The sequence below is a fragment of the Panthera onca genome, chromosome C1 (genome assembly GCF_046562875.1).
Source record: "Panthera onca isolate mPanOnc1 chromosome C1, mPanOnc1 haplotype 2, whole genome shotgun sequence".
Classification (NCBI taxonomy): Eukaryota; Metazoa; Chordata; class Mammalia; order Carnivora; family Felidae; genus Panthera; species Panthera onca.
In genome coordinates, this window is record NC_138346.1 from 8,947,796 (window position 1) to 8,975,218 (window position 27,423).

Here is a 27,423-nt window from a genome sequence, read left to right on the forward strand (position 1 = left end):
TTATTAAAGATTTATTTTATTTTATTTCTTTTTTTAGAGCGTGAGTGGGGGTTAGGGACAGAGAGGGAATCCCAAGCAGACCCCATGCTCAGTGTGGAGCCCGATGCGGGGCTCAAACCCACGACCCTGGAGTTGTGACCTGAGCTGAGATCAAGAGTCTGATGCTCAGCTGGGACTGAGCCACCCCGGCCCCCCTCAAGTCTTTCCACTTCCAGAAATGGGATTGCTGGGTCATATGGAAATTCTAGTTTTGATTCTTTGAGGAACTGCCATCCTGTTTCCGACAGGAGTGGTTCCACTTTCCTTCCCACCGGTAGCACACGAGGGTTCCCGTTTCTCTACCTCCTCTTCAACACTTGTGTTTTTCCGCTAATTAATTTATAGTAGCCATTCTAATTTTTCTCACTGTGGTTTTTTTCTCTTTTTAAAAAGTTTTAAAATTGTAATTCTAGTATAGTTAACATGCAGTGGTATATTAGCTTCAGGTGTACAATATAGCGATTCAACAATTCTATACATTATTCTGTGCTCATCATGATAAATGTGCTCTTAATTCCCCTCACCTACTTCACTCCTCCCCCCTCCCCCCTCCCCTCTGCTAACCATCTGATTGTTCTCTATAGTTAAGAGTCTGTTTCTTGGTTTGTCTCTCTGTCTCTCTTTTTTTCCCTTTGCGCATTTGTTTTGTTTCTTTTTAAAAAATGTTTATGTATTTAATAATATGTATATTATATATTCCACATCTTCTTTATCCATTCATCCATTGATGGGCACTTGGACTGCTTCCATAATTTAGCTATGGTAAATAATGCTGCAGTAAGCATAGGGGTGCATTTAGCCTTTCGAATTAGTGTTTTTGTATTCTTTGGGTAAATACCCAGTGGCGCCATTGCTGGATTGTAGGGTAGTTCTATTTGTAATTTTTTGAGGAACCTCCATACTGTTTCCCACAGTAGCTGTACCAGTTTGCATTCCCACCAGCAGGGCACGAAGGTAGCTTTTTTCCCACATTGTCACCAACACTTGTTTCTTGTGTTTTTGATTTTAGCCATTCTGACAGGTGTGAGGTGATATCTCATTGTGTTTCTGATTTGCATTTCCCTGATGATAAGTGATGTGGAGCATCTTTTCATGGTCTGTTAGCCCTCTGTATGCCTTCTGTGAACTCAGTGCGGGTGTTTTTTTTTTTAAGATTTTATTTTTAAGTAATTTCTACAGCCAACCTGTGGCTTGAACTCCCAACCCCAAGATCAAGAGTCACAGGCTCTACTTACTGAACCAGCCAGGTACCCCTGGACTCACTGTGGTTTTGACTGCATTTCCTTGATGATTAGTCATGTGGAGCATCTTTCCATGTGCTCAGTGGCCATATCCTTCTTGAGGAAATGTCTATTCAAGTTGTTTGCTCATTTTTGAATCAGGTTGTTTGTTTTTCTTTTTTTTTTTTTTTTTTTTGAGTTTTAGGAGGTTTGTATATACTCTGAATATTAATCCCCTATCAAACACGTCATGGATATTGTTTTGTATGATTTTGGAACTTTTCAATCTTGCAAACTTTTGAGCTATAAAGAATCCCCAAACAAGGCTTTTTACTTGAATGATTCATAGTCTAAATGTATAATTGAATTGTATAACTAAAAATTTGACAGCCCATCTTAATGGTTATTTAGTTTAATGTTACAAATGCAAATACACCAAACAATTTTATAAAGATTAAAATTGTGATAAAATCTAATCTGTTATTCTGCTTAATATTGTCGTTTAGATCTGCGTTATGTATCACACTATAAAAGATAAGTTTTTTTTTCAGAAGTTATCTAGCTAACACATTCTCTCAACTATTAGTCTGCTTTCTGATGTATCCATTGGAAAGCTCTTGATAACTGTTTTGGTTTATAAAATAAATGCCTCCCAGTCATCACTAATTCTTGCAGAGTTTCGTCTGTTAGTTAGATCATTTTTTTCCTTAAATGTTCGGTAGAATTCACCAGTGAAATCATCTGGGCTTTCTTTTTTTTGAAAGGCTTTTGATTCAATTTCTTTGAATAGACTTATTCATATTATCTGTTTCTCCTTACTTGAGTTTTGGTAGATTGTGCTTTTTAAGAATTGGTTCATCTCATCTAAATGATCAAATTTGTGGGCATAGAGTTGTTCATCATATTCCTATATTATCCTTTTGATGTTCATGGGTTCAGCACTGACTGCCCCTGTTTCTTTTCTGATGTTAGTAATTCAGAGGCTTATCAATTTTAAGATAAGTCTGGCTAGAGGTTTATCAATTTTATTGATTTTTTTTTTTCAAAGAACCAGTTTTTGGTTTTGGTGATTTTCTCTATTAATTTCCTATTTTCAATTTTATTGAATTCTGCTCCAATTTTTGCCATTTTTTTTTCTTCTGCTGGTTTTGGGTTTCTATTACTCTTCTTTTTCTAGTTTCTCCAGGTAGAAGCTTATATTATTAATTTTAGATATTTCTTCTTTTCTAATATGTGTATTCAATGCTATAAATTTTCCTCTAAGCACTGCATTTACTGCATCCCACAAATTTTGATAAGTTTTAGTTCCATTTTCATTTACAGTATTTTCAAAATAAGTTCTGGAGACTTTTTTTGATCCATATATCGTTTAAAAATGCGTTGTTTAGGGGCACCTGGGTGGCTCAGTCGCTTAAGCTGCTGACTTTGGCCCAGGTCATGATCTCACGATTGATGAGTTCGAGCCCCGTGTTGGGCTCTGTGCTGACAGCTCAGAGCCTGGAGCTTGCTTCGGATTCTGTGTCTCCATCTCTCTCTGTCCCTCCCCTGCCCGTGCTCGGTCTCTCTCTCTCTGTCAAAAACGAATTTAAAAAAAATTTAAAAAAAGAAAAATGTGTTGTTTCATCTCCAAATATTTTGGGATTTTGCAGCTATCTTTTTGTTATCGGTTTCTAGTTTAATTTCACTGTGGCCTGATAACATAACTTACATGATTTCTATTCTTTTCAACTCATTTAGATCTGCTTTATGGCTCAGAATGTGGTCTATCTTGGTGAATGGTCCATGTGAGCTTGGTGAGAATGTATATTATGCTGTTGTTGGGTGAAGTATTCTGTAAATGCTAATTAGATTCAATTGATTGATGGTGCTGTTCAGTTCAACGATAGCTTTATTATTTAGCTGTTCAGTTCAACGATAGCTTTATTATTTTTCTTTCCGTGTGTCTGTGTGTATCCCTGTGTGTTCTCTTCTTATGAAGACATCAATCATTGGATTTAGGGTCCACCCTAACCCTGTATGACCTCATATTAGTACAGCTAATTACATCTACAAAAAATCTTATTTCCAGATAAGGTCCCATTCTGAAGTTCCAGGGGAGCATGAATTTGGAGGGGACTTTATTCAACCCACTGCATTTACCACATCAATAAGCTCCAGTATAATAAAAGTAGATTATGACTGGGGCGCCTGGGTGGCTCAGTCGGTTAAGCAAGCATCAGAACCAGACTCAGAATTACAATGGTTTTGGAATTACCAGGTAGGGAATCTGAAATAACTGTGATTAATGTGTTAAGGGCTCTAAAGGGAGGGGGAGACAGCCCGAAAGAAAGCGGATTGAAAGCCTGGAGGCGTTGGAATGTCTCCTTGCCCCTCTCCCAGGGCAGATAAGGCTCTGGTAAAGCAGTTCGCCTGGATTCAGGCCTTTGTTAAGGAGAACAAGATGCTCTGCTCTTTCAAAACCGTTACATTCTCCCCGAGTGTGTTTGAAAATGGTTACTTTTCCCTCCCTGTGCTTGACAACTGGAGACGTTTCCCTACTTTCACAGTGAGAGCCTGGTGGGGCTCCTGGAAGTAAATAAACCCCGGGAAAGTATTCCAGGGCCTTGTAACCTTCAGGCTAGTCTGCACCCAGCCTCTAGCAATTCATCAGACTGCTTGAGGGTTCCTACGGATTGCCGGCTCCCATGGTGACTTCTGTTTCCGGTGAGTCTCGCTTCTCTGTATTCCCCCCCCTCTCTCCGGATTTCGGGCTGGTGCTTCACCCTGTGACCTCATTTCTCCAATGCATCTAAGAAAAGCTGTTGATTTGCAGCCTGTTCACGGTTTTTTTTCCTCTTGAGGTTGGAAGTAGTTGGCCTCCAAGCGCTCCACGTGTAAGAGTTGTCTTGAGGTGGCTTTTTGTTATTCCGAATTATACAGTTTTGCCCTGCAGATCCATCTTCCTACTAATTCTTCTTTGTTTCCTTTTTAAAGGCATTTCCCCCCTTCTGCTGAAGACTATAGGGAAACAGACATGGAGTACCGAGCGTAAGAAGCATGAGAAAGTTATAAAGGCCCAGAATCTTATAAACTGTCTCAGAGTAAGGACTTTGTGGTCTGTGATTCTGACTTCCCCTCTGGAAATTTGTCGAAGCCTCAGTAACTTCTTGTGTATCTGGCCTTAGGGAAGGTTGGCCACTTCTCTTGCTCTGCTGACAGGTCATCTCTTAGCTTGGCTTTCTCAAAAAGTGTTTCTTGTGTGTTTCCTTGTCTCGCTGTTACCTTGTAAAGTTTGAGGCCCCAGGCTCAGTCTCTGTCCTTGAGAGCCATTTGCAGTCTTGCACAAAGCCAGGCTGTGATTCGGACTCTGGGAAAATGGACCGTCGGTTGAACTGCATTCTTTCCCCCAGTTGGTTTGGTGTAGAACGAATCACGTATGTCACTAAAAGGCCACTTACCAGCAGATAAGCCCAGACATGTGTCCACGTGTTGATCCTCTGGGCCTGGCTCTAACAGGGACAGATGGCTCTGAAGAAGAGTTTTTCTGAATCTGTCAACTAGAAATTTGCCCAAACCATCGATGCGTGTTCATTGTAGAAAGCTTGGGAAATACAGACAAGTATAAAGGGGAACATAAAAATGATCCATGATCCCACAGTCACTATTTTTAGTCCTTTGGCCTTTTTACTATGCATGGCTGATACTCAGGGGGAAAGGATGAGGAGTTCTCTAGGAATCAGCAAAAAAAATCAAGGACAGCTACTACCTGAATTGTTGTATCTATATACAAAAAAGGATAACACAGTGGTTTAGGAAAGTGGCTGGGCAGGAACACAGCCTTTTTGGTCAGTTGCGTCCGGGTTCCAGATCTCAGGTCTGTCACTTAGTGGATGACCTTGGGCAAGCTGCCTCTCGGTGTTTCAGTGTCCTCTTCTGCAAAACGAGACTAGCACCAGCTTAGACAGACAGCTTTGCAGTCTTCATCCGCAAAACGAGACTAACACCAGCTAGCCCCCGGGGGGTTGGAGTTCATTAAATGATCTCGGGTACCTAAAGTGCTTTGTCCAGTGCTGGGAGCAAAGTACTCAATAAGTGAATCTATTGGAGGGAAAGAAGCATGAGGAGAAGGACCTGGCAGCCGTGTACCGACATGGTGCCTGATCGTACTGCCAGCCGACGATTTCCTGCCGTTTTAAATGGGATGTATGGCAATTAGAGACCCAGGTTTCCAGGTTCCAGCGCATCTTCACAGAGGAATGCCAGCTAATAAATAAAGGAGGAATAATAGAATTGGGTCATCACCATTCTGCAAAGACTCCCATAACGACAGATTCAGTCAACAGCATCAACCTTTGCCAAAGCCATTGAGCAAAGCACCGTCGGGTACGGGATGTTCACATGGCATGAAAGCATCTTTTGGCAGGTTACGTTTTGGTAACAGTGGAGAGTTCTGTCAGACCTCGCCTTAACTAGACGTGCAAAATGAGCTTCATAAATAACGGGACAGACTAACATTATGTGCCTCCTGATGTGATCTATTAGGAAAGGGCACAACCTCACCTCGGTAGCATCTTGCCCCAAAGAGTTAATATGAATTATATCATGAGGAAGCCACTGGGTAAACCGAGATTGAGGGATAGTCCACGAGACGCTTAAAGAATGTCAATGTCGTGAAAGACCAAAAGAGGTGGAGGGACAGCTCTCCGTGAAAACCCGTTAAACAGTGTGGGAACCTTGACTGGATGCCACGTGGTATTTTTTTTCCAAAAAGGATATAAATGACATTTAGGAGATGATTGGGGAAATTTGAATAAGGACTGACTATTAAATAATATTATTGTGTTCCTGCTATTATCGGGTGTGGTGATGGTATTTTGGTTGTATAACAGAAGGTCCTTCTTTTTGTAGAAGCAAGTCAAGTATTTAAGGGTGAAAGCGATCTTGTGTCTGCAATTTACTTCCAAAGTGTTCAGCAAAAAAAGGTGTGGGTATACACATATATGTGTATATATATAAAATTGGTGACACGTAACCAAGTATTTGTGTCTTTCAAGTTTTTTCCAAGTTTGATATTTACAAAAACTAAAAGTTCATAATAAAACCTAGCTTCCAGGTGAATGCTAGGACAAGACTTCCCACTGGCCTAGGCATCGGGCGTCCCTCCTAAGGAAAATTAGAGAGCGTTTGGTGTAAACGCTGACGCATAATTTTTTCTGGTTGCATTTTCCTGTGTGTCTCCTTCTCCTTCTTCTTTTTAAAATGTTTATTTCATTTTTGAGAGATAGAGCACGAGCGGGGGAGGGACAGAGAGAGAGGGAGACACAGAGTCCGAAGCAGGCTCCAGGCTCTGAGCTGTCGGCACAGAGCCCGACGCGGGGCTTGAACTCATGAACCGTGAGATCATGACCTGAGCCAAAGTCGGACGTTCAACTGACCGAGCCTGGTGTTCTTTTCCTGTGTGTCTTCTTTATGAACATCTGGTCCATAAAAGGTGAAGTGTAATCATTCTCTACACTTGAATTGTGTTTGGTCTTGCTTTACAGTTCCAAGAAGATTTCCATTGAGCAAATGTTTCATAGGCCCCCAAGTAGTGATACTACTAATGTGTCGCTATATTTGGACACTGGGACTGTCTCAAACAGGCTCAGGAGAGGGTGCAGTGAGAAGAAGCCTGTGTTTATATTGTGGAAATTTCACAATTATGTGGGAAGAACAAGGCGTCTGTGTGACAGCCGCTTTCCTTCCCAAGAACATCGGATCCCCTGTCATACATGCCCCTAACAATGACTCAGACCTGTTGTCACATCAAGGAAACGCAGCAAGTAGGAAGTTAAGATCTTTTTACTGGGTGATGCCTGAAGAAATAACACATAACAGCTAGACGACTAGCCACGTAGGCTGGTTTGTATTGTCTTACACGATGTCAGTGGTGGATTCCGAATTATTCTTTTCTTTGCCCCTCAAAGCAGATGGAGATGATCATGTCACAGGAAGCATGACTGAGATGGAATGTCAGCTCTTGGTGACAGAGGAAATTACTGTCACGTAGTACATGGAGAAGGATAGTGGAGGGAGTTCAAAAGATGAATCTGTCCCTAACTGCAGCTGCATCAGGGACTGGCGTATTAGGTTCTTTTTGCTTGCCAATTCCAATTATTTGCTGACGACTGGTCCTGGAGGACTAGGTTAAGAAGGACTCCTGGCTCAGGCAGGCAGAGTGCGGCAGCTGACTAGTGATGTTTGTGTTATGATTAAAAAATATATATTTATTTATTTATTTATTTTGAGACACAGAGAAGGGGGCATGGGAGAGGGAGCTTGAGCAGGGGAGGGGCAGAGAGAGAGAGAGAGAGAGAGAGGGAATCCCAAGTAGGCTCCACACTCAACGCGGAGCCCGGCTCGGGGCTCAATTCCACAACCATGAGATCGAGACCCGAGCTGATCAAGAGTCGGACACTTAACTGACTGAGCCACGCGGGTGCCCCTGTGTATGATTTTTGAAAGACTACCTTGGTTTGCGTGTCACGCTGGCCATCTTTGAGTTCCCAACACAGACTACATTGAATGCTTTTGAAACACTGAAGACTTCAAAAAAGCATTTATTAAAGTCATGGATCATAACAATATCTAATATTTGTGAAGCATTTGCAGTGGGCCGGGCAGTAACCTAAATGTTGTGCATGGATTAACTTAATCGATCCTCACCACGATTGATGAGGTAAACGCCATTCTGATGCTCGTGTTGCAACCAAGGAACTGAAGCCGGCTTCCTCAGGTCTTTGCTCACCTTGTCAGTAAGCTTTTTCTGGTTATTGTATTTCACATTTCAACCCCCATCACTCTTCTCTGCTTTAGTTGTCTCCTTGGCACCTGCCACCTTCCTGACCTTGTATATATGTTAGTTATTGTCTGTCTTCTCTCCTTGGAATGTAAGCTCCTGGAGGGCTGGGATTTTTGTTGGTTGGATGATTTGGTTGGGTTTGCCTACTGCTATATTTCTAGCAAAATTTCTTCCTTTAAAAATATTTGTTTTAAGTTTATTCATTTATTTAGAGAGAAACAGAGGCAGTGTGAGTAGGGGAGGGGCAGAGAGAAAGGGGGAAAGAGAGAGAGAGAGAGGGAGGGAGGGAGAGAGAGAGAGAGAGAGAGAGAGAGACAGAGAGAATCTCAAGCAGGCTCCACCCTGCCAGCACAGAACCCGATGCGGGGCTCTTACTCACGTCCTGTGAAATCATGACCTGAGCCAAAGCCAAAAGTTGGACGCTTAACTGACTGAGCCACCCAGGTGCCCCTCTGGCACCTTTTCTAAGTCACTGCCTGGCACTTTATAGGTGCTCAATAAATCATTGTGGAATTAAAGAATGAAGCTTAGAGTAGTTAAATACCTTATCCCGAAGGTCATACAGCCACTTAGTGTGACAGGTGAGGGGGCAGGGGAGAATCTCATGGTTGGCTTTCTGTTGGGCAGTTGAAAAGAATACCAAATATGGCAAAGAGCCCCAGAGACCACAGAGAATATGAGGTTTACAGATTTTGAGAGGAAATTGGAGAGGAAGGGGCTGGTCTTCCAGCCAAAGAGGCTTCCGGACTGACAGAGCAGGAGCATCTTGGGTATGAGGCGCTAGGTTGTCCACACTGGGGGGGCTTCCACTGAAGAGAGGTGAGGCTGGAAATTGCAGCCTGCTGGGATGGAGACAAAGGAGGCTTCCTGGGTGGGGACACCTGGGGCCATGTGGGTGCCCAGGCTGTTCACACTCACACCCCTCTCTCCGAGGATTTTGTTTTTTGTCTCAAGAACAAATAAATTGGGAGATGTTGACAGTGCACAGAAGCTACTAGGAGGCTTCTGCCAATGACGTGGAAAGAAGGGAAATAAGACTGTTGTCCGAAAGCTAGGGGTTAAAATCAACAGATAATGGCGTCTAAGAGCCCTAAGCTAAGTTGCCTTCAGGAGACAGAATGGCTCCTGGGCCAGAACAAGGGCTTGGCTGTTATTGTGAGAACACTGAAAAAGGACAACTGTCACGGATGGGCCACTGGCAGTCCCATCTACCCTCTGTCGGGGGTGGGCTGGGGGAGACCAGGCCCATGGGTATGCGTAGCCCATCTGATGCCAGGGGAGGCTCTTGTGGATGCGATTGTCAGGCTGTGTAGCCATGGTTGGAAATAGTCAAATCACAGAACTTGCTCAGACGCCTTCAGGTTATGATTTCACTTCCTGGGGATCTCGGCTCAAGTGGAACAAGGCCTTCTCATCAGAAGGTCCTGCAGCCTTGGGAGCTGTGGTTCTCCGAATGAGCTTGGCTAATGTGAGCTCCAGGAGGCCCACCCATCAGATCTCTGAGCCTCCAGGCCTACAGGACCTCCCTTGGGAATCCCCCCAGGGCAGGTGGCTCCAGGAGACCTGGGAGGCCTGGTCATGTGTAGATTCAAACTTACTCACCTCATGGTCTTTGATGAGGTCTACACGGGGCGTACGTGGCCTGGACGTTTCTTACCTCTACAGCGTCCCGGGTGATCCATCTTGCCTTCAATGCTCTCATTACAGTCCCAGGGACCCAAGATACACAGACTTTTACCAGGTTCTCTTCCCTGATAGCGTCTGGGAAGTTGTATCAGTTTTCTTTGGCTGCTGTAACAAATGACCACATATTCAGTGGCTTAAAACACCACAAATTCATCTTCTTACAGCTCTGTAGGTTAAGAGTCCGACATAGGTCACACTGGGTGAAAATCAAGAGGTTGGCAGAACTGCATTCCTTCTGGAGCTTTCTCCAGGGGAGAACCTATTTTCCTGGCTCTTGAGGCCAGGAAATGCTCTGAATTTCCTGAGAATTTCCAGAGAATGCTCTGTTCGTGGTCCTTGGCTCTTGGCCCCTCCATCCATCTTCAAAGCCAGCAACAAAGGGTTGGGTCCTTCTCACATTGTACCCCTCTGACTTTCTCTTCTCTCTCTTCCACTTTTAAGGACTCTTGTGGTTATATTTGGTCCACCTGGATAATACAGGCTACTCTCCCTATTTTTAGGGCCCGCTGATTAGCAACCTTAATTTCATCAGTGTCCTTGATTCCCCCTGCTGTGAAACATAACACATTCACAGGTTCTGGGAATTGGTATGCGGATATCTTTGTGGGGAGGGTGTTATCCTGCCCACCTCAGAAACCCTGAGGAATGCCCCATGGTCCACAAAATCTTCCTGGTTGCTGCTGGTCACTTCAGCTGGCGTCTCTCCTTCCTCACCTCTGGCCACCTCAGAACTAGCTTCTCTGGGGTGTCCATTCTCCTTGAGAACCCAAGGGTGGGTGCAGGCATCACCCCGATTCCCCAAGACTCAGTTAAAACAGGATGAAAAGATCACCATAACAACTGGCACCGTGTCCTCTTAGCCAGGGAAGCATCTTGACAACTGTGAGGGCAGAAGGTGGGACCTGAGGGTGGAGGTGTCAGCGTGACCCTGGGTCTCAGCTCAGGGGCTCGAGATGGAGGGAGGGAGAGATAGAGATAGATAGAGAGAGAGAGAGAGAGAGAGAGAGAGAGAGAGAGAGAGGAGGGTCAGGAAAGCAGTGGGGTGAGAGAAGCCTGCCAGAAAGAGGCTGGGGCCCATGTGGAAACCGGCCTGAGGCTGTCCCCTAGGGACAGAGTGGCCGTGGCCATTTTAGCTGGGGAAATGCTGGACTGAGAAGCCAAAGTTTGTGTTTCTGGGACATGAATCCTCCCCATCTCTCTGTAGCCCCCAAACTTCAGAAATGCCCAGAACACTGATGACTGCCTGTGGGCGGGGAGTCTTGGCGGAACTTTGGGGAGAGGCTAACAAGCATGGTGGCCAGGAGGGTTCATGGAGGTGTCAGCCACCCCTGCCCTGGGAACTTGCAGAAAATCTGGGAAGGCTTTGGCCATCTGTAGTCCATGGAACAGAACATCCCACGTAGGGCTTTCCTTCCCCAGACCCTTGAGGTCCAGAAGAGCCAATCTCACCTAGAGCTCAAGGGATGGCTAGAATCCAGTTGACTTTGAGATCTCATAGCTGAAGCCAGGCTGTACCCTTCAGCCATACATTTCTGAAGGTATGGGGATAACAGGAGGGCATTCCAGTGTGAAGAACTCTCAAGGTGGTCACCAGGTTTTCAGGCTCCCTGTGCCCAAGCTACCCTACATCAGGCTTCCCCCTCTCTGTAGCCTAACAGTCCCCTAGAGAACTCACCTTTGACCATGTGGTCTCTATCTGAAGTCCAGTAACCCCCTCTGTCCCCAGTGTAATCTCAGGGCCCAACAAAAGGGAGAAACGTTCTTTCTAACTCTCCCTTCTTAGATTCCAGGCCACTCCAAACTACATCTAGTACAAAATGGAACTGACAGATGTTTGTGTTCCTTGGGGTCAAAGAGTAGGTAGGCTATTTTTAAGGCTCTTGATACATGTTGCCAAATTGCCTTCAGAAATCACCTGAGAATGTCCTCCCTACAGTTCTGCCGGCACTAAGGACTGCCATTGAACAAATCTCTGCCAATTTGATATGAAAAAAAAAATCTCATTTTCATTTTCAGTCCTTTGCTTACATGCGAAGAAATATACACACTATCTCTTTTGAATGGGATGAGTAATAATGAAAAGCCTATTTCAAATGTCATTAAGTCTCTATTTAGATATGAGACAAAATTTCAATTCATATGAAGAAGGGAAGGTGCTGTTATCTGTACAACTTTTGTTTTGAGAGTTTGGGCTGGGGGAGGGAAAGGAGAAAAACAAGAGGAAAGCAAGGAAGAGGAATGAGAAGAGCAGAAGAAAAAAAAGTGGGAAAGAAGAGGTAAAAAGGCAAAACCTCAGAATTGACAAAAAAAAAGGTTTTCTCTTTTTAAATGGAGTACAGAAAAGGAAGAGCAGGAAAAAAACTGTACAAATTGCTCTTTCCATGGGCTTCTTCAAATAAATTGTAAGCAGTGCAATGAGCTAAAAGAAAAAAAAAAGAAAGAAAGAAAGAAGAAAGAAGCCCTGGAGACGTCAAGTCCAGCACGAGCTCTGTGACTGTGCTCTTATCCTTCACACTGGAGCACGGCTGGCTGGCTTACGTCCCAGGTACAGCCGACTCAGGTTCAAGGTTGGCTGCTTCTGCACACCTCACAATTTCCATCTCCCTGCGTGGTTGTTTCCCACTGCCGGTGTCAATGCTTTCACTTTGCCATTTTCCATTCACAGTCATAAAACCGTAAAGACACGCCTCCGTGAAATAGTCCCGTGACGGGCAAAACCACGGTGGTACAGACCAAGAGGGGCAGGTGCACTACCAGCTGTTGGACGCCACGCAGGTGCTCCAGGCCGTCGTCCAAAACCCAGATTTGTCTCTGGATTGGGTGTTGGAAAGGGGTGGAGGGCGTGGGTCTGTGTTGCGGACAAGGGTGATAGGGGTGTTGAAAAGTTGAGTCTACCAAAATCAAACATGGTGAAGTTGAAAGCAGATTAGGTCAACCACGGTTAAGCATCATTAACCTACGATGATTCTCATTTACTTTCTGGGGCTCATTCACGTATGTGACGGAGGGGTTTAGTTTGGAAGCACGTCTCAACCCTGGTAGAGTCCTAAAAGGACCACACTGAGCTCCCACCTGGCGTGGTGCTGACTGGCCCAGGACGTCCCCGAGGGTCTAACGGGCCAGTCCTGTTTGCTTGTGTCTCTGCCAGAGCAGAAACTCTGCCCGGGCTATAGCCGGGCCCGGGTGTGGTTTGCTGCAGGACCTCACCCTGCCTCCGCAGGACCCTGTGCCCAGCTGCCACCACAGTCAACTCCTATGAACCTTCTTTCATGGATTTCTTCTCTTTGCCTGCTCCCACTGACCTCGTGACATCTCAGCCCAGTACTTTAGGATGCCTCTCTTCTGTGAAGGACACTTTTTTAGTTTATTAAAGTTTATTTATTGAGAGAGAGGGAGGGGGGAGAGAATGCGTGGAGGAGGGCCAGAGAGAGAGGGAGACAGAGAATCGCAAGCAGGTTCCATGCTGCCAGCAGCCGAGCCCGCTGTGGGGCTCGAACCCACAAACCATGAGATCATGACCTGAGCTGAAGTCAGACGCTTAACCGACCGAGCCACCCAGGCGCCCCAAGGACCCTTTTTAATGCAACCATCATGTGCCAGCATCATAGGAAACAAAGTTGAAAGTCACTTTAATATCATCTACCACTCAATCCATACTCAGATATCCACCCCCCCTCCCGCCCCCAGCCTCCTGGAAACCTGCTGCGTCCTCAGGAAGCTGCCTCCCTGACCTCCCTGATGCTCGCTCCCGCTCTGTGTCTCTCAAATCCCAGCCACGCAACCCCACCTCCCCCTAACGCGGGGCTTTCCTGACCCCCCGCCCTCCACCGTGTTTCTGCACAGATCCCCTGAGCCCCCGGCTCTTCAGTGTTCTCTGTGCTTTGTTGGTGACCAGGATGGGCTAGCACGGAGAAGAGCCCGGGGCCGGGGCAGCAGGCACCGTCCGTCCTTCCCTTGGAGGCCGGGGGAGGAAGGAAGCGGTGCGGGCTCCCGCAGCATGGTGAGAACGTAGGCCCCGTTTGGCAGAGGAGGATATGGGGGCATCTTATCTGTTCAGGTATCTGCCTTCTTCACCAGGCAGTGCCTGCGGTTGGGACGGAGCCTTAATTCAGCACCGCACTGCGTCGGCAGGGCCTAGTGGGGCACCTGTTGCCCGCAGGGCCTCTAGAAGGATTTCTGGCGTGAGCGTGGGCCGGGGGGCCCTCTGTGGCGACGCTGGGCCAGTGGCCTGTGCCTGAGGGGTCGTGATGAGTGAGCCCGATGTAGATTTGTGACAGAGCATTCGGTTATATTCTTCCCGCTCCCGAGAAAGTGTCTGCACCTCCTGGCTGACATCATTCGGTGCTGAGTCATTCTCGGGGCTCCCACTCACGCCGGCATCCTCGCTCTCGCCCTGAGGAGGAGCCCTCGTGCTGTGGCACAGTCATCTCGGCTGTGGGCTGTGGATGTTTCCCTCTGAACTAACCGCAGTGGTTACTGGAACCATGTCCCCTCCAGTCCCCTCCAGTCCCCTCCGCGAGTTTTCTTCCCTTCATCTCTAAACTTGGGGGGTTTCCCTGGGGATTCGAGTCACGCTCATGAGGCCGGCACACCTCCCAGTCCCCAGACTCAGGTGTGATGGGACCACAGGCGCCTTCAGTTTTTCCAGGATCTAACTTCTGTTCTGAGGACCCCGGGCTTGGTTAAGTCAGGATTTCTCCTCTTTCCCCAGGATTGCATGAGCGCGGGGGTGAGGCTGTGTAGGGAGTGCGGGGCCGGTCAGACTCCAGTCCTTGAGACTTCTCGGATCCATGCTGAGTGACATCCACAGAGGTGGCCTGGGCCATCAGCAACCACAGGCTGTGTTAACCCATCCCCATTCCTCCCAGCTTGGATGCTCAGCGGCTTCCTGCCCCTTCACAAGCTCAGGGTTCAGCTATGGCCCCTGACGAAGAACCCCAGAGCTGACTGGATGAGGCACCTCATGGTTTTCCACCCATCTTTGGGTGCACAGAGGTCAGACAGGTGCTCCCATGCCGGGCTGGGCCGCTGGGGTCCCTGGGAGGCTTGACACGCCGCCCCGGTCTCTACCTGGGCAGGGGGAGCATCCCCACCGTCCTCGCTTTCGGATCCCCACACTCTACTTGGGGCTCGGTCAAACCAACCCCCCGGGGCTCTGCTCCCTTTGTGGGCACAGAAGAGGCAGGCACGGGGCTCCCTTTCAACGACCTGCCAGCATCTCGGGGTGTTTGCAAGGGAGCCATTACCGTGAGGCAAGTGAGGCCAGGAGGGGCGTGGAGGTCAGCAAAGAGCAGGCAAAAGACCGACAGTGGCCTCGGGGCCTTGACAGCTGTTGGACAGAAGCTCTGTGCCCTGTGGGGCCAGAGTGGCCATGACCCAGGGGTGGCCCGATGGGGTTCAGGATTCCTCGGGCATTTGCTAGGGGACAATGAAGGATCTAGAGGAGAGACTTGAGGGTCAGCTGCTCTTGGGAGGTGAGTCCACTAGCCGTCCCCCCCCCCCCAACCCCCAAACAAGGTTTCCTAGTCCTGGTTGTTAAGCTCACAGAAGTTCTAGGAAAAACCATAAAGTCACATGTGGGACGGATGTTGATTCACCCCTTTCCACATGAGGTTTGCCCCGTCCGGTGTCCAATCTTAGGTAACTTTCATCACTGCCCTGGGCAGCCTTATCCAGGTCATTCCTGGAACCACAGTAGCCCAGGGATGTTGCTATGTGAGTGACAAATTATGAAGGTGTCATAGCGGAGAGGTCTCTTGCCTGACTCTTCTCACTTGTCCTTACTACTGGGCCTGGGGGAGGAAGGCAGGCAGAACAGGGCTGGCCTGGGGCACCCCATGCCCGGCTCACCACGTCCCAGCCCAGAGCCCGAGGAGGACTCAGCTCTCCAGGCTCTTGCTTCTTGACTCCATCATTACCTCTGTTGTCTTGACCCCCAGCTCCCTGGGCTGGGGATGCCCAGAGACAAACATGGGACCCCTGTCCATTCCAGAAAATTCCTGAGTTCAGACATCTCAGTTCCTGAGTCCACCCAAGCTCAGAGACTGGCTGAGCCTCTTGATTCCCCCGTGGAGGGACTCCTGGGGGAGGGAGAATGTGCACAGGAAGGTGGGGCCATGCCAGAGCACCAGCTAGGCAGGTCTCAGCAATGTCCCTGGAGGGAACCAGCCAGGATGCTGTGCCCCCCAGGCCCCTGGATGGGGCCTAACCTGGGCTGGCTTAGGTTGTAGAAAGGCTTTGCCCTGGGACAAACACACCTATTTCCAGCCCAAGCGCTGCCTCTGAAGGCCTCTGTCAGGGCCTCGGTTTCCTCATCTCTGCAATGGGCACAGCTGTGCTGCAGACAATTCTCTCTCAAGAATTGTCCGCCTCTGAGGTCACAAGGACAAATCCTAAAGCAACACAGGCCGATGGACCTTAGATTCCAGAACCCTGGGGTCAGGCTTTCACCTGCTCCCTGGCAGCAATGAAGAAAAAGCAGCCCTACTATTACCCTACCCCCCGGCACTCCCCCTTCCCCTGCCCCTTCCCTTGCCCCTTCCCCCCTACCTGCTGCCCTCCAGCCCTGCCTCCTGCAGGCCCCCACTCTGAGCCCTTGGCCCCACCCTCCTCCTGCTGGCCCACCTTGCCTGGCCAAGCTCCTGCCTCTCACCAGCCGACCCCCTCCTCACCTGGATGCCCACAAGGCCCACTGTCTCCACATGCTCCCTGGAGTCCCCTGCTGCCCCTGCTGCCCCTGCCCTGCCAGCCCCCCTTCCCCACCCTACCACCCCTTTTTCTGCCTGGCCTCCCTCTCTGCTCTTCACTCTTCCTTTGCCCTGGACCCCCCTTCTGGCCCTTGTCTGGCCTCCAGCCACCTGGGCAGACTGCTCAGCCGCCCCTACTCCCCTCCCACCCAGTCACCTCCTCCCACCATCTCCCCACCCTCGGGCCACCCTGCAAACCTTCCCAGGGACCTGGCCCTCCTGCCAGTGGGCACCTGGACCTCTCGGGGCTCCGTGAGTGGGGCACCTGCTGGGCACAGGGAGCAGCACAGGCCTGGCAGGTGTGGGGCAGCCTCGAGGGCCCTCCGGAGCTCCAGGAAGCCCCCATCTCCAGAGTGAGCTCTCAGCCACGTGGGGGTCTGGCCTGGGTCACCGGGTAGGTGCCCCTCCTCGGGATCGGTCCGCAGGCCAAGGAAGAGGTGACAAACAGCTTCGTGTCCACACTCGAGCCCCTCCAGGCTCTCAGAGTTACCACTGGGAGCGGGTGGCTGGGCTCAGAGGACTCAGGGGATCTTTCCCTGCAGGGCCATTCCCTGCCCTGGGGCCAAGCGGGCTGGCCTCCCTCATTCAGAAGGGGCAACGGTGCCCTGTGCCTGGTACACACCCCGTTCTCCAAGCCAGCCTCCCCAGGAGACAGCGACCAGGGCTCCCTATGGCAGAGGGAGGCTGTGGCAATGGGGGGAGGGGTGTATGGTGCTGAGTGCTGGGTTGGGACGCTTCACTGAGCAAAGCACCCTGCTCACTGAGGGTCCTGGCACCTCAGAGGGCAGCTGCTTAGCTTTGTGGTTGTAACCGGCCATCAGTGTCCTGCTGTGTCAGGACTGTGCTCCTGCAGCCTCCCTGGGCCGGCTGTAGGCTCCTGGGTGTTGTGGGAGAGAATCCCAGCTGGAGGTGAAGGCTGTCTTCAGGGGCTTCTCTGAGCCTCCCGGGCCTCCTGGCCTCCATGCTTTGCTCAACTCCCTTCCCTGCAGACCCCAGTACAGCCAGAGCCATTCCTGTTTTCCACCCAGGACAGAAGCAAGAACAGGCTAGACCAGCCAGAAATGGGGGCATCCGTGTTTGTACTCTCCTGTCTGCCCCGCTGGGCCACACAGCCTGAACTGTGCAACAGGAACTGTGCAATGTCCTCTCCTGTAAGAAAACCAATGACCCAGCTCCTTGGAGCCACGGGGAAGGACTCCCGTCACCTAGAGCACCCCAGCCTCCTGCCGGCGACAATGTAAGCGCTGGGTTCTCAGAGGCTCAGCCGGGCCCCAGGGCTAAAAAGGGCTCATTGTTAGCTGGTCCATCGCTGTCCATCTTGCAAGCTTGTTCTCTTAGGACAAGCTTCCGAGGTGCACGCTGCTTCCTAGCCCAGGTGGGGAGATGGGAATCACGTAGCCCACTTTCCTTCCCAAGGGCTATTTGGAGGTAACGTTTAATGAGCTCTTAAGAAAGACCAGGCTCTCCTGCTTTAACTGGGAGTTGTTTACGGAGAGCTGGAAGAAAGGCAGCTGGAATCAAAGTTCTTATGAACAAACGGTTGGACGTTGAGGCCTTATTGCCTCTCACCCAAAATGATGTCCTTCACGGCTCAAGAGGAGCAAAAAGAAACAAGGTCATGAGACTTCATGGAGAGCTTATGGCTGCCCCAGTGCCTTGATGGTGCCTGGGTACAAGGGCCCAAATCCTCCTCCTGCTAGGGATTCTATAGAGTTTCATAGTTTCCGGAACTGGGAGGACCAAGTCAAAAGAGTACCTGCAATCTTCACTTACTCTCCTCCTGATTCCAGTATCCCCAGCACCAACCAGTTAAAGTACCCCAGCCTTTCTTTCCTTCAGATGAGACGCCCTCAGGAACGAGCAAATGTTTTTCAATGCGATATGAAATATTTGTTAAGACCATTTCCTCGAGAAACGGGGCCAAAGGCCAAGGTATGCAGGGCTGGCTCAACCATTTTTCGGTCATCTGGTTAGAGAAGGAGGACTCTGATCGTACTTCTTATGTATTTTAGGAGTAGTAAACAGCATTACATGGTCTTTTGTAAAGAAAACCGATCCTGTCTGAAGCCCAGCCTGACAGCTGCCCTTCGAGAGGAAGCTCGGACAGTCCTTGCCTGGCTAGCTTTTTATGTGAGGTTTTACCTGAGCCCCCCCACCCCCATTCCTAATATGAGAACAACTAACCAAATTTTAAAGGATTCAGACATCTTGCTCTCCTGGATAAATTCTCTGTTTTATTTGGTGATTTCATCAGCAGCTACACTGTGTAGTTTATAGATTTTGAGAGATTAGCATTCATATTCTCCTGGATGAGGACTCTTGCCACGTGATTTTTTTTTTTTTTTTAACAAGCCAGGGCAAGACTTTTCAGTGGGTTACAGTTTTACCCAGAATCCGCACACAAACAATTACAAATTGTTACATACTATGTTTTTATTTAGTGTTTCCAATATATGTCATATTTTTCAATATATATCAACCTAGAATCTGGGTCACCTTATCCAAGGAAACCAACTGAAAACTTGTTAAGTTTGTGTTTAATTTGTTAACATGTGTTTTACAATTTATTTTTTTATATTTAAAGTTTTTAAAAATGTTTATTTATTTTAGAGAGAGACAGAGTGCGAGCTGGGGAGGGGCAGAGAGAGAGAGGGAGACACAGAATCCGAAGCAGGCTCCAGGCTCCGAGCTGTTAGCACAGAGCCCGACATGGGGCTTGAAACCACAAACTGTGAGATCATGACCTGAGCTGAAGTCGAACACTTAACTGAGCCACCCAGACGCCCCTGTTTTACAATTTCTTAATAAGCTTAGGAGACCTGAGATCTGGCTCAAGTTTAGACCAAAGAGTTATATAGGAAGAATCACCATAAATATTACTTACCACTTAGTCTCCAGGCAAACCACCTAATCAGCCTATGGTAACTTGGGTGCTAAAGAAGATTCCGGTAATTCATTTTTGTGTTATGACAAGCTTTGACCAATTTATCTTTAGGGATCATGCTGGACTCAAAGTTTTTATAGACAATTGATTTCTATAAGCTGAAACCCACTTCTTGATGCTTTCCTTGCTGCTCCGAGTAGGACCACGAAAGGCATCGCTGTCAGTAAGATGTTCTTGATTTCCCCTCCCGAGATTTAGTACTGGCCCCTCCTCACTTCAAGCCTCCTTCATGGGTTGACTAGCCCTTCGCCTTGACCTTCCTTTGCCTTTTGTGACTTGCCTTCTACCTCTGACCAGCTCCTTTCTGTCTTCCCGGGTCCAATCTGTCCGCCAATCCTTTTACTAGTTCTCTTCCCCAGAGTTAGCTCCTAGATTATTTTCTTACACTCTGAATTCTTTTCTACAACCCTGCAAGCTTTCTCCACTGTCCTCACCCTGATGACTCCTTCTTCTATATCTCCATGGAGAGTGGGTGGCATCTTTGGATACCCCAAATCCTTGGGTCCAAAATGGAACCACTTTCTCCCCAGTCTAATCCTGGAACCCAATGCTGCCTCTCCTTTTGAATTCCCCTGTGACCCATCCAGTCCCAGCGTCAGAAACCTCAGAGTCACCGTGGACTCCACAAACAACCTCCTTGCTCTCACCTAGTTCATTTTGGTCCCCTGGTCTCCTAACCACTACTGGAATCCACATTTCCTTCCACCTGTCCTTCACCCTCAGTTCAGGGACCATCTCCTCCAAGAAGACTTAGAGTATAAAGCAAGTTTTATTCATCTGTGTATCTCCAGTGCCACGCATAAATGCTTTAATGCTTTATCAGTGAACCGGAAACATCATACTTAAAGTTGGATGTTTCTGAAATGGCAAATTGGCAGAAGTGTGTCCCCCAGCGTCAAACTCAAGAAACAGGACTCATTCTGCTTCTACAAAGAAGATATCTTTAAACACTTGGGATGGTGACTTTATTCTCTGTGGGTGGCTGGATTTAATGTTTATTTGCCCATTTTACAGAAGTGTAGGGAAAGACTATTTCCTCTTCTCGCTTGCATTTTCTCTCCTGTGTGTTTCCCATTAAATTGTCAACTGCTTGTTTATTTGCATAGTTGTCATCATAGTAAAAAATTCCATCCAAGTGTATTTCCTTCAAGTTATGGTATAGCTTATGTATTATTCCATTTAGCTACAAATCGAACACATTTCATTTCATGCAAGGTACACCATAATTAACCAAATGTTCACTATTGTAAGCACTGTGATTTTCATTTCTCATATGTAATTCTCCATAGGATTCATTCTTCACTTGTTTGTTTTTATTGGGTTTGGGACTCTTTGAAAACCAAATGACTTTTGGAATGAAGGCTGAAGGAATATTTTCAAATTTTTCAACTGCGTCCTGAGGTAGCTGGGAGGTCTGGGGACTTCTCCTTGCTTGACCCTGCCATGAGTAATTGGATTATGCCACACGGTGGAAAAGTGACTATGTCAGTGTCACTGGCTCAGGCCAGATTTGCAAGTCCCCTGGCTCTGTCCTCTCTGGGGGTCTGCTGAACGATCTGTGTCACCTTTTCTCCCGCTAAGGGCCCTGGGCATGGGGTGCTTGGGATGCCGGGACTGCCGATGGGGGACCGACAGGTGGCCACGAGTCAGCTGTGCAATGATGGAGCTGCATAGGATCTAAGGGGGTTTCAGGGTGTGCTTCCCTGGGAGTGCTAGGTCTGTGCGTGTGTGCATATGCGTACTTTTTCTGACTTCAGATCTCCTTACACATTTGTGTGATGTGTGTGAGGGTGATTTGGTGCGATGTGATAAATACATGTACAGTAAAGCATTGGATTGCGAATAACTTGTTCTGCGAGTGTTCCACAAGACGAGCAAACATTTATAATACATCTTAACTTGATGAACAAGCCACATCTTGTGATACAAGTAGTATGGGGTGCCAAATGTTGCATGATCACGACCGAGCCAACGGTTCTCTCTCTCTCTCTCTCTCTGAGGGATTGTGGGTGATCATCTCCCATACTAGGATGCTCTATCTCAGGCTGTGGTGTTTGGCAGAAATCAGTGATTTTCAGAATGTTGGAAGGTGCCCACAACTGGGACTAGTGTATTTTTTGTCACTTCAAAGCACCTCTGGACAGTCCTTTGCTTTTCCAGACAAGAGTGAGCTTAGGAATACTTTGCTTCATTCTAGGTCAGGCTGCCTGCAGAGAGAGACCCTTTCCTCCGCTACCTGATTGCCAGTTACATTAAATACATGACAAGAGTTTATTAATACTGTACCGTAGTCAACATCCGTTGATACGATGGCCCCCATGCAGAAAAAGATTCCATCGAGCCGATAACGATGCTTGTGTTAGTGATAGCGAAAGTCGTCCTACACAGCAACTCTCCTCTCATCTCCCTCACAACCAGCCACAGAGGCTTTCGCAGCTAAGGGCAGGTTAGTTTGTTTATTTTTCTTTGTATCTTCTTTATTATTTTGTATTATATTACAGCATTGCGATCACTTTTCTATGAATATTTTTGGGGTGTGGAACGAATCATACGAATCATCTGCGTTTCCATGATTTCTTCTGGGGAAATTCGCTTTGATGTACAGGTGCTTTGGATCACAAGCGTGTTTCCGGCACGAAGGATGCTCGCGAACCAGGGTCTCACTGTATTTGAATACGAGTGTGTCTGTGGGAGAATGAGCGCGCACGTGTGTGTGTGTGTGTGTGTGTGTGTGTGCATGCGCGTCCTTGGAGGTGTGTGTGTGAGGTGGGGGTGGTCCCTGTGCCTCTGTACATGTATGTTCGGGTGAGTCTGTGCGCGTTTCTAGGTTTGGGTGTATCTCTGGGTGTATACGTGTGTGGGAGGGTACGTGCCCCTGTGCGTGTGTGTCTAGGGGTGGGCGTGCATGATTCTGGCTGTAAGCCCGTGAAGATCTGAGGGAAGACCACCACACGTAGCGCAGTGATTCTGGACTCGGGGACTGAACTAACTGGGCAAAGCCCCCTTGATGGCAAGGTGGGATGCTGCCCGTTTGAGGCTCCCTAAGAGCCATGAAGAAGGAAAGACTTCCTGACGGAGAAAATAGTGAGCAGACACATGGAGTCCCATCATCCTTTGCTGCCCGGGCCCCTCATCCGCACAGGAGGCCCGGCTGGGGCTGCGGGAGGCCGCCGCCCGGGGACCACACACCCTCCTTTCCACAGGGCTGCCTCGTGTAACCTGAAGCCCCTTCTCTGATAGGTTCCAGACCTTCCCACATGCTGACAGCCAAATGCAGCCCAGGTGACTCACAGCCCCTTTGTCTCGCTGTGGTGCGGGGAGACTTTTCTTGGAAATGTGTTTCACTGCGGTGTTGAAGCCGGGGTGCCTGCCAGCCCTCTGCGAGGGCAAGGGGAAAAGTACTCGCTCCACCCCCAAGTGTGTGCTCTCAGACCCCGGAGACGCTGCAGTGAAGGCTGCTGTGTGTGCTCACTTGTCTGCGTGGAGAAAAGGAGGGGCCCGTGTGCATTCTGGAAGCCAAAGAGGGTCAGGGCATGCTGGGCACAGTCAGCTAGAAGCAGAGACCCCGGGGCCAAAACCCCAACAGGACAATGTCCTTCCCTGGGGGTGAGGTAGGGCGAGAAACTCACAGAATGAAAAGAGGGCCGGTCCCCAAAGCTTCCTCGCTGACCCGTGGTGGCCAGCTCATCCGTGTTTGTCAGGGGCTGTCCTGGAGATCCAGTATCCCAGGGGTCCCCACAGCCTCGGGCACCCGGGATAGTTGGTCACGCCAACCCCATCCCAGGTAGCACTGGGGTCTCCCGAGAGGAAGCTGCCTCTTGCCCAGGAAGTATCCTCACTGAGTGCATTGTGTGGGGCCCAAGGGTTGGGGCACGTCTGGGGATTTTGCTCACCATGCTCAGATTGGTCAAGTCTGGGTTTCCCTGCTGCTTCTGGCCTGTGTCCAGCTTCCCTGGCACCAGGAACTTGGGGTTGGGGCTTTCAGTGGGAGATTCAGGCTGGTAACAGCTGTCAGTCGCCTCAGTTTCGTTTCCACACCTACCTCCCCAAGGTCCTGGGGCAGAAAAAGTCAATGGAGCTGGGGCGGGGAGGGGGTTGCTGCTGAGAGAGGGGTTCGGAACCCAAGCATTGATTTTGACATTGTTGCACTTCCTTTGGTGAGAGAAGTGTGAGAGGTCCTGCCCCTTTTGCAGACTGAGGTTTTGTGATTCTAGAGCCAGGGCTGGGGTAGAAGCCACCAAGTTCTGTCATCTGAGGAGGAAGGCCATCAATCAGCCTTTTGGGTAAAAAGGTTCAGAGGAGAAACAGCCAGGGCAGTGAAGGGTCCCCCCAGACAGACAGCACAAGTGCCCAGGCCTGTGCCCCGTGAAGGCAAATGAGCTGTTAGCGGTGAAAGGGAGTTTATCAGGTGGGTGAGGAAAGCGTCTGACCCCAGGTGGCAATCTGGTCAGGCAAGGGGGTGGGGGCAGGATGGGGTGACCAGAGTCCCCTCTGGTATGGCGGGAGGCTTTAAGGTGGCTGTAGACATGACCTCAGAAACGAAAGCCAGGGACTTCTGAGGCCAAGCTTGGCTAGGGAAGGCCTGGCAATCCTTGGTCGAAGTACCCAGACATCCCTTCCTGACTCCTCCCTGTAAGCATCCATGCCCTAATGTCATGCAGCAAGGCCTCCCCCCTCCCCTCGCTGCCACAGCCTCCCTCTGCCATAGGGAGCCCTGGTCGCTGTCTCCTGGGGAGGCTGGCTTGGAGAACGGGGTGTGTACCAGGCACAGGGCACCGTTGCCCCTTCTGAATGAGGGAGGCCAGCCCGCTTGGCCCCAGGGCAGGGAATGGCCCTGCAGGGAAAGATCCCCTGAGTCCTCTGAGCCCAGCCACCCCCTCCCAGTGGTAACTCTGAGAGCCTGGAGGGGCTCGAGTGTGGACACGAAGCTGTTTGTCACCTCTTCCTTGGCCTGCGGACCGATCCCGAGGAGGGGCACCTACCCGGTGACCCAGGCCAGACCCCCACGTGGCTGAGAGCTCACTCTGGAGATGGGGGCTTCCTAGAGCTCCGGAGGGCCCTCGAGGCTGCCCCACACCTGCCAGGCCTGTGCTGCTCCCTGTGCCCAGCAGGTGCCCCACTCACGGAGCCAAGAGGTCCAGGTGCCCACTGGCAGGAGGGCCAGGTCCCTGGGAAGGTTTGCAGGGTGGCCCGAGGGTGGGGAGATGGTGGGAGGAGGTGACTGGGTGGGAGGGGAGTAGGGGCGGCTGAGCAGTCTGCCCAGGTGGCTGGAGGCCAGACAAGGGCCAGAAGGGGGGTCCAGGGCAAAGGAAGAGTGAAGAGCAGAGAGGGAGGCCAGGCAGAAAAAGGGGTGGTAGGGTGGGGAAGGGGGGCTGGCAGGGCAGGGGCAGCAGGGGCAGCAGGGGACTCCAGGGAGCATGTGGAGACAGTGGGCCTTGTGGGCATCCAGGTGAGGAGGGGGTCGGCTGGTGAGAGGCAGGAGCTTGGCCAGGCAAGGTGGGCCAGCAGGAGGAGGGTGGGGCCAAGGGCTCAGAGTGGGGGCCTGCAGGAGGCAGGGCTGGAGGGCAGCAGGTAGGGGGGAAGGGGCAAGGGAAGGGGCAGGGGAAGGGGGAGTGCCGGGGGGTAGGGTAATAGTAGGGCTGCTTTTTCTTCATTGCTGCCAGGGAGCAGGTGAGAACCTGACCCCAGGGTTCTGGAATCTAAGGTCCATCGGCCTGTGTTGCTTTAGGATTTGTCCTTGTGACCTCAGAGGCGGACAATTCTTGAGAGAGAATTGCCTGCAGCACAGCTGTGCCCATTGCAGAGATGAGGAAACCGAGGCCCTGACGGAGGCCTTCAGAGGCAGCGCTTGGGCTGGAAATAGGTGTGTTTTTGTCAAGGACCCAGAAAGAGGTGGGGTCTGGGAATGGAGTGAACAATCCTGGATCAGGCTGGAGGGCCGGACTCAGTAAGAGAGCCAGGCTGCAGACACATCCGGGCAGCTGGAAGATGCTAGACCTTCGGCCGCCCGGGGAGACTGTCCTCGTCTTACCATCTTCTTAAGTTGGGCTCTGAGGGAGTGGTTTAGGTGAGGCCTCGGGACCTCATCATACTCGTGTTCATTCACACTCATTCATCACGTCCTCTTCTCGTAGAAGACGTGTGGGTCCAATTATTGTAACGAATCCTGAAAACTTTCCTCTTCCATAATAGCTTTCTCTTCATGTAACATTACATGGCTTCTATGATGGAGTTTAACGTGCTTTCACAGAATTCTCCATGGTTTTAAAATTATTTAATGCATAAATTAAGACTTCTGGTCACCTTAGAATGAGGATCCACCCAGTTCATGGAGAATTTTCTACCTTCAAAATCAACAAGGAGAGGATGAATTTTTGTTCTTGTGACATCTGCTGACCTTTTCTGTGCCCTGCGGCCACCTCTCAGAAACCGCAGTGACAGCTTGAGGGAGTAGAGTCCCCTGAGGAGACAGGTGGGATGGGCTGCAGGTGGGGGTGAGTTCCTCTCAGCTGCAGAAGCACCTTGAGGTTGTTGGTTGGGTGCAGACAGCACTGGTTTGAGGACAAAGAGCCTGAGGTTCATGCCTGACTCGCCAGATTTTCTCTGTGAAGCTGGAGGCAAAGGTGTCGTGGATGTGGGGAGCTGGGGGAGCTTGGCACAAGGGCTGACCTTCGGCCAAGAAGGGTTGCTGGAGCCCTAAGACCGCCATTTCCAGCCTCAGCTCTGCTCTGTGCTCTTGGGGCACGTGTAGACTCGTGACTCGGCCTTGCTGCACCTCAGTTTCCCCACCTGTAAATGAGGCTAGTGATAGTCTATACCTCATGGGTGGTTTGGAGAACGTACTGAGTTTATTTATAAAGTGCATCGCTCACTGACCCTTGGGACTCCCGATATAAATGGTGGAGGGTTGTGTCTCTGTCATTAATGAAGTCTCCTTGCAGGGCTGGGGTGATAGCGGTGGTGGGACGGGCAGGTATTTGATGACAATGAGTAAGCAGAAGTGGAAGACTCCATGTGGGGGGCAAGAGGCGCTCGGGACAAAGGGCTTTCGCCTGAGAGTGAGAGTGTTTCCTTCACCCCAGGGAGGTGGGGAGTGCTGGGACCCCCGTAACTCTGACCTGCCGGGCATTAGGTAATGGAGAAGTTTTTAATCCTCCAACCTACGCTAAAAAAAAAAAAAAAAAAAAAAATTCAGAGACTTCCAGGAAGGAAATGAATACCATACTTACTCTAACTGTGGAGGAGTGAAGATACACACATTATCGAAGTGCCCAAGACAGTTTACGGGAACAAAAGAAAGTACTGTTAACACCCAAATCGACAATTTCCATGCAGCAAAACAAATATAAAAATGTGTGCCCATAGGGAGGGGTCGGGAGGGGTGGTGTGGGGAGAAAACACGTCACAAAAAATAAGACAGACATTTAATAGCTGAAGTGTGAAAGGAAATATTAAACTCCGATTGACACGTGGGCTAAGGACTTAAGTATACTTTATGCAAAAGGAAACATGAAGAGGGGCACCTGGGTGGCTCAGTCGGTTGAGCGTCCGACTTCGACTCGGGTCATGATCCCGCAGTCCGTGAGTCAGTGCCCTGCATGGAGCTCTGGGCTGACAGCTCAGAGCCTGGAACCTGCTTTGGATTGTCTGTCTGTCTCTCTCTGCCCCTCCTCTGCGTGCACTCTCTCTCTCTCAAAAATAAATAATAAAACATTTTTAAAAATTAAAAAAAAAAAAGGAAACATGAAAAGAAAATGATTTCAAAAGGATCCACCCTTTCCAACCCCCCACGTGTCCCTAGGAAACATACAAATGCAACCCAATAGCTGCGGCTTCTGGCAGGTGACAGGTACAGAGAAGCCGGGGGGAGGCTATAGGCCAGAAGCCCCCAGGGCCCAGGCAGGAGTGGCAGGGCGCCCCGATTGCCAGGTGGGAGCAGAGGAAAGGCCTGGAAAGTCCTGCACCCCC

At 49.6% G+C, this 27,423-nt stretch overlaps 1 protein-coding gene and 2 long non-coding RNA genes across 4 annotated transcripts in view; 2 read left to right on the forward strand and 1 right to left on the reverse strand.

Annotated features, from left to right (window-relative positions):
- Positions 1-3,782: 3,782 nt before the first annotated feature.
- The window catches only part of GPR55 (G protein-coupled receptor 55), a 48,316-nt gene continuing 24,675 nt past the window's right edge, over positions 3,783-27,423 (forward strand). Inside the window, exon 1 of the mRNA XM_060624076.3 lies at positions 3,783-3,962. Coding sequence (XP_060480059.1) covers positions 3,944-3,962 — 19 coding nt within the window. The 5' untranslated portion in view covers positions 3,783-3,943. The remainder of the gene's footprint in view (positions 3,963-27,423) is intronic.
- On the forward strand, positions 16,279-18,721 carry LOC132676816 (uncharacterized). The gene is made up of 4 exons (XR_009609121.3): positions 16,279-16,905; positions 17,540-17,748; positions 18,351-18,443; positions 18,524-18,721. It is a non-coding gene; the product is annotated as an uncharacterized LOC132676816 (long non-coding RNA).
- LOC132676815 (uncharacterized) lies at positions 20,002-26,607 on the reverse strand. Of its 2 annotated transcripts, none has more exons than XR_009609120.3 (3): positions 24,438-26,607; positions 23,349-23,509; positions 20,002-22,118 (listed from the first exon to the last, which is right to left on the reverse strand). It is a non-coding gene; the product is annotated as an uncharacterized LOC132676815 (long non-coding RNA). The 2 variants fall into 2 exon arrangements; XR_013557162.2 differs by having other exon boundaries at positions 20,002-22,140.